At 62.9% G+C, this 1,511-nt stretch overlaps 1 protein-coding gene across 1 annotated transcript in view; it reads right to left on the reverse strand.

Moving 5' to 3' along the window:
• SKOR1 (SKI family transcriptional corepressor 1) overlaps positions 1-1,511 on the reverse strand; it is a 4,039-nt gene that overhangs the window by 761 nt on the left and 1,767 nt on the right. Inside the window, exons 2-7 of the mRNA XM_057372269.1 lie at positions 1,429-1,509; positions 1,259-1,355; positions 765-872; positions 593-664; positions 276-350; positions 113-187 (exon numbers count right to left, since the gene is read on the reverse strand). Coding sequence (XP_057228252.1) covers positions 113-187; positions 276-350; positions 593-664; positions 765-872; positions 1,259-1,355; positions 1,429-1,509 — 508 coding nt within the window. The remainder of the gene's footprint in view (positions 1-112; positions 188-275; positions 351-592; positions 665-764; positions 873-1,258; positions 1,356-1,428; positions 1,510-1,511) is intronic.

A 1,511-nucleotide genomic window follows, 5' to 3' on the forward strand; every position in this document is an offset into this window, starting at 1 on the left:
CCCCCAGTCAAGCAAACAAGAAAGCAGAAAGAAGTATATTTTAAAAAAACAAATTAAAAACACAGGGRAAAAAAAGAGATAAAATAAAATGAGCGGATGGGCTCGGCCTTACCTCGGACGATCTGGAGCTGCTGCACCATCTCTTCCCGGTATGCCAGCTCCCGCTTCATCTGGTCCTGGAAGTTATCTGCGGGGCGAGGGGTCAGCACCGCTCCCGGAGCGGGGCCCGCTCCCCGGCCGGGGCGGGGCATGGGCGGGGAACAGGGCACCGGTACCTTTCAGGCTCTGGAAGTCCCTCTCCAGCTTTTTCCTCAACTCCATTTGCTCCAGGACCAGTTTTTGTAACTCGTCTGTTTAAAAATACACGGCGGGGTTGAGGGGAGCCCGCACTTTTCCATCTGGAGACGGCTCAGCGCGGCGCTAATCGCATTACGTTACATTAATCACAGGAGTTAATCACTCCTGCAGAAAACACAAATACCTCGAGCCGCGGGGAGAGGCCGGGGGGTGCCACTGACCCCCCGCACCCCGCCACACCGGGCCGCCGAGCCCCGCACCCCGAACCCCGCTCCGGGCCGCGGCCCCGCCTCACCTCGGGCCAAGTTTTCGATGTCCTTCTCCACCAGCTGCGTCCCGGCGACATCCATGGCGAGCCCTTCCTCGCCTGCGAGGGGGCAGAGCGCTGTCAGCCCCGCCGGGGGGGCTCCGCACAYCCCGCATCGCCCGCAGAGGAGCCGCGCATCGCCCCGCGGAGCGGTGCTTACCTCTGTCGGTATTTACAGGGCTGGGATGAGAGACATTCCTTTGGTCCTGATAGGATTTTCTGGTCTCTAAATCCTCTGCCGCGGAGTGATTGTCTTCTTTATCTTGCTCTTAAAGTTAATAAACCGATTTTCAACCATAAGCAATGAAAGTATGGTCCTGATATATCCTTAATTACATAATTACGAACAAAGCCCTCGTTAAAACCTTCTTAGCGGACATCCTAATCGCTTTGCTGTTCGAAAGTAGCTTGTGGGCAAGAGCTTGGCCCCGCCGGCCCATCCCCGCCTTACCGACCGCGGCCCCTGYGGCAACTCGGGGCCCGGGGGGGCCCGGCCCAGACCCGTCCCCGGAACCCGTTTGTGTCTCTTTTCTCCCGAAAGCCCCAAACGAAAGCAGCCGCTCGGTTTCCCCCMGGGGCTGAGCCGCCGGCGGGGACCGCCCCCGGGGCCGTGCCCTCGATGTGCAGCGACCGCCCGGCCCCGGCCCGCGTTACCCTTCGCCTCGGGGGTGCAGAGGAAGGCGGCGGGGGCTCCCAGGGTCGCTGCGGGTTTCAGCGGCTGCAGGTGCTCCCCCCTCTCCGGCGCGAACACCTACAAAAGAGCGAGTCAGAGCCCGGGCCGGACCCGCGGACCCCCCGAGGGCAGATCCCCCCCGGCCCCGCACCTCGTAGGCGCCGCTGCTGCCGCTCCGCTCGGGGCTGCCGTCGGGGGCCTGGCCGCCCTCCTGCGCGCCCGCCTCGCCCGTCT

Source organism: Malurus melanocephalus, unplaced genomic scaffold (genome assembly GCF_030028575.1).
Source record: "Malurus melanocephalus ecotype Western Australia unplaced genomic scaffold, MMel_1.1 scaffold_169, whole genome shotgun sequence".
NCBI classification, from domain to species: Eukaryota; Metazoa; Chordata; class Aves; order Passeriformes; family Maluridae; genus Malurus; species Malurus melanocephalus.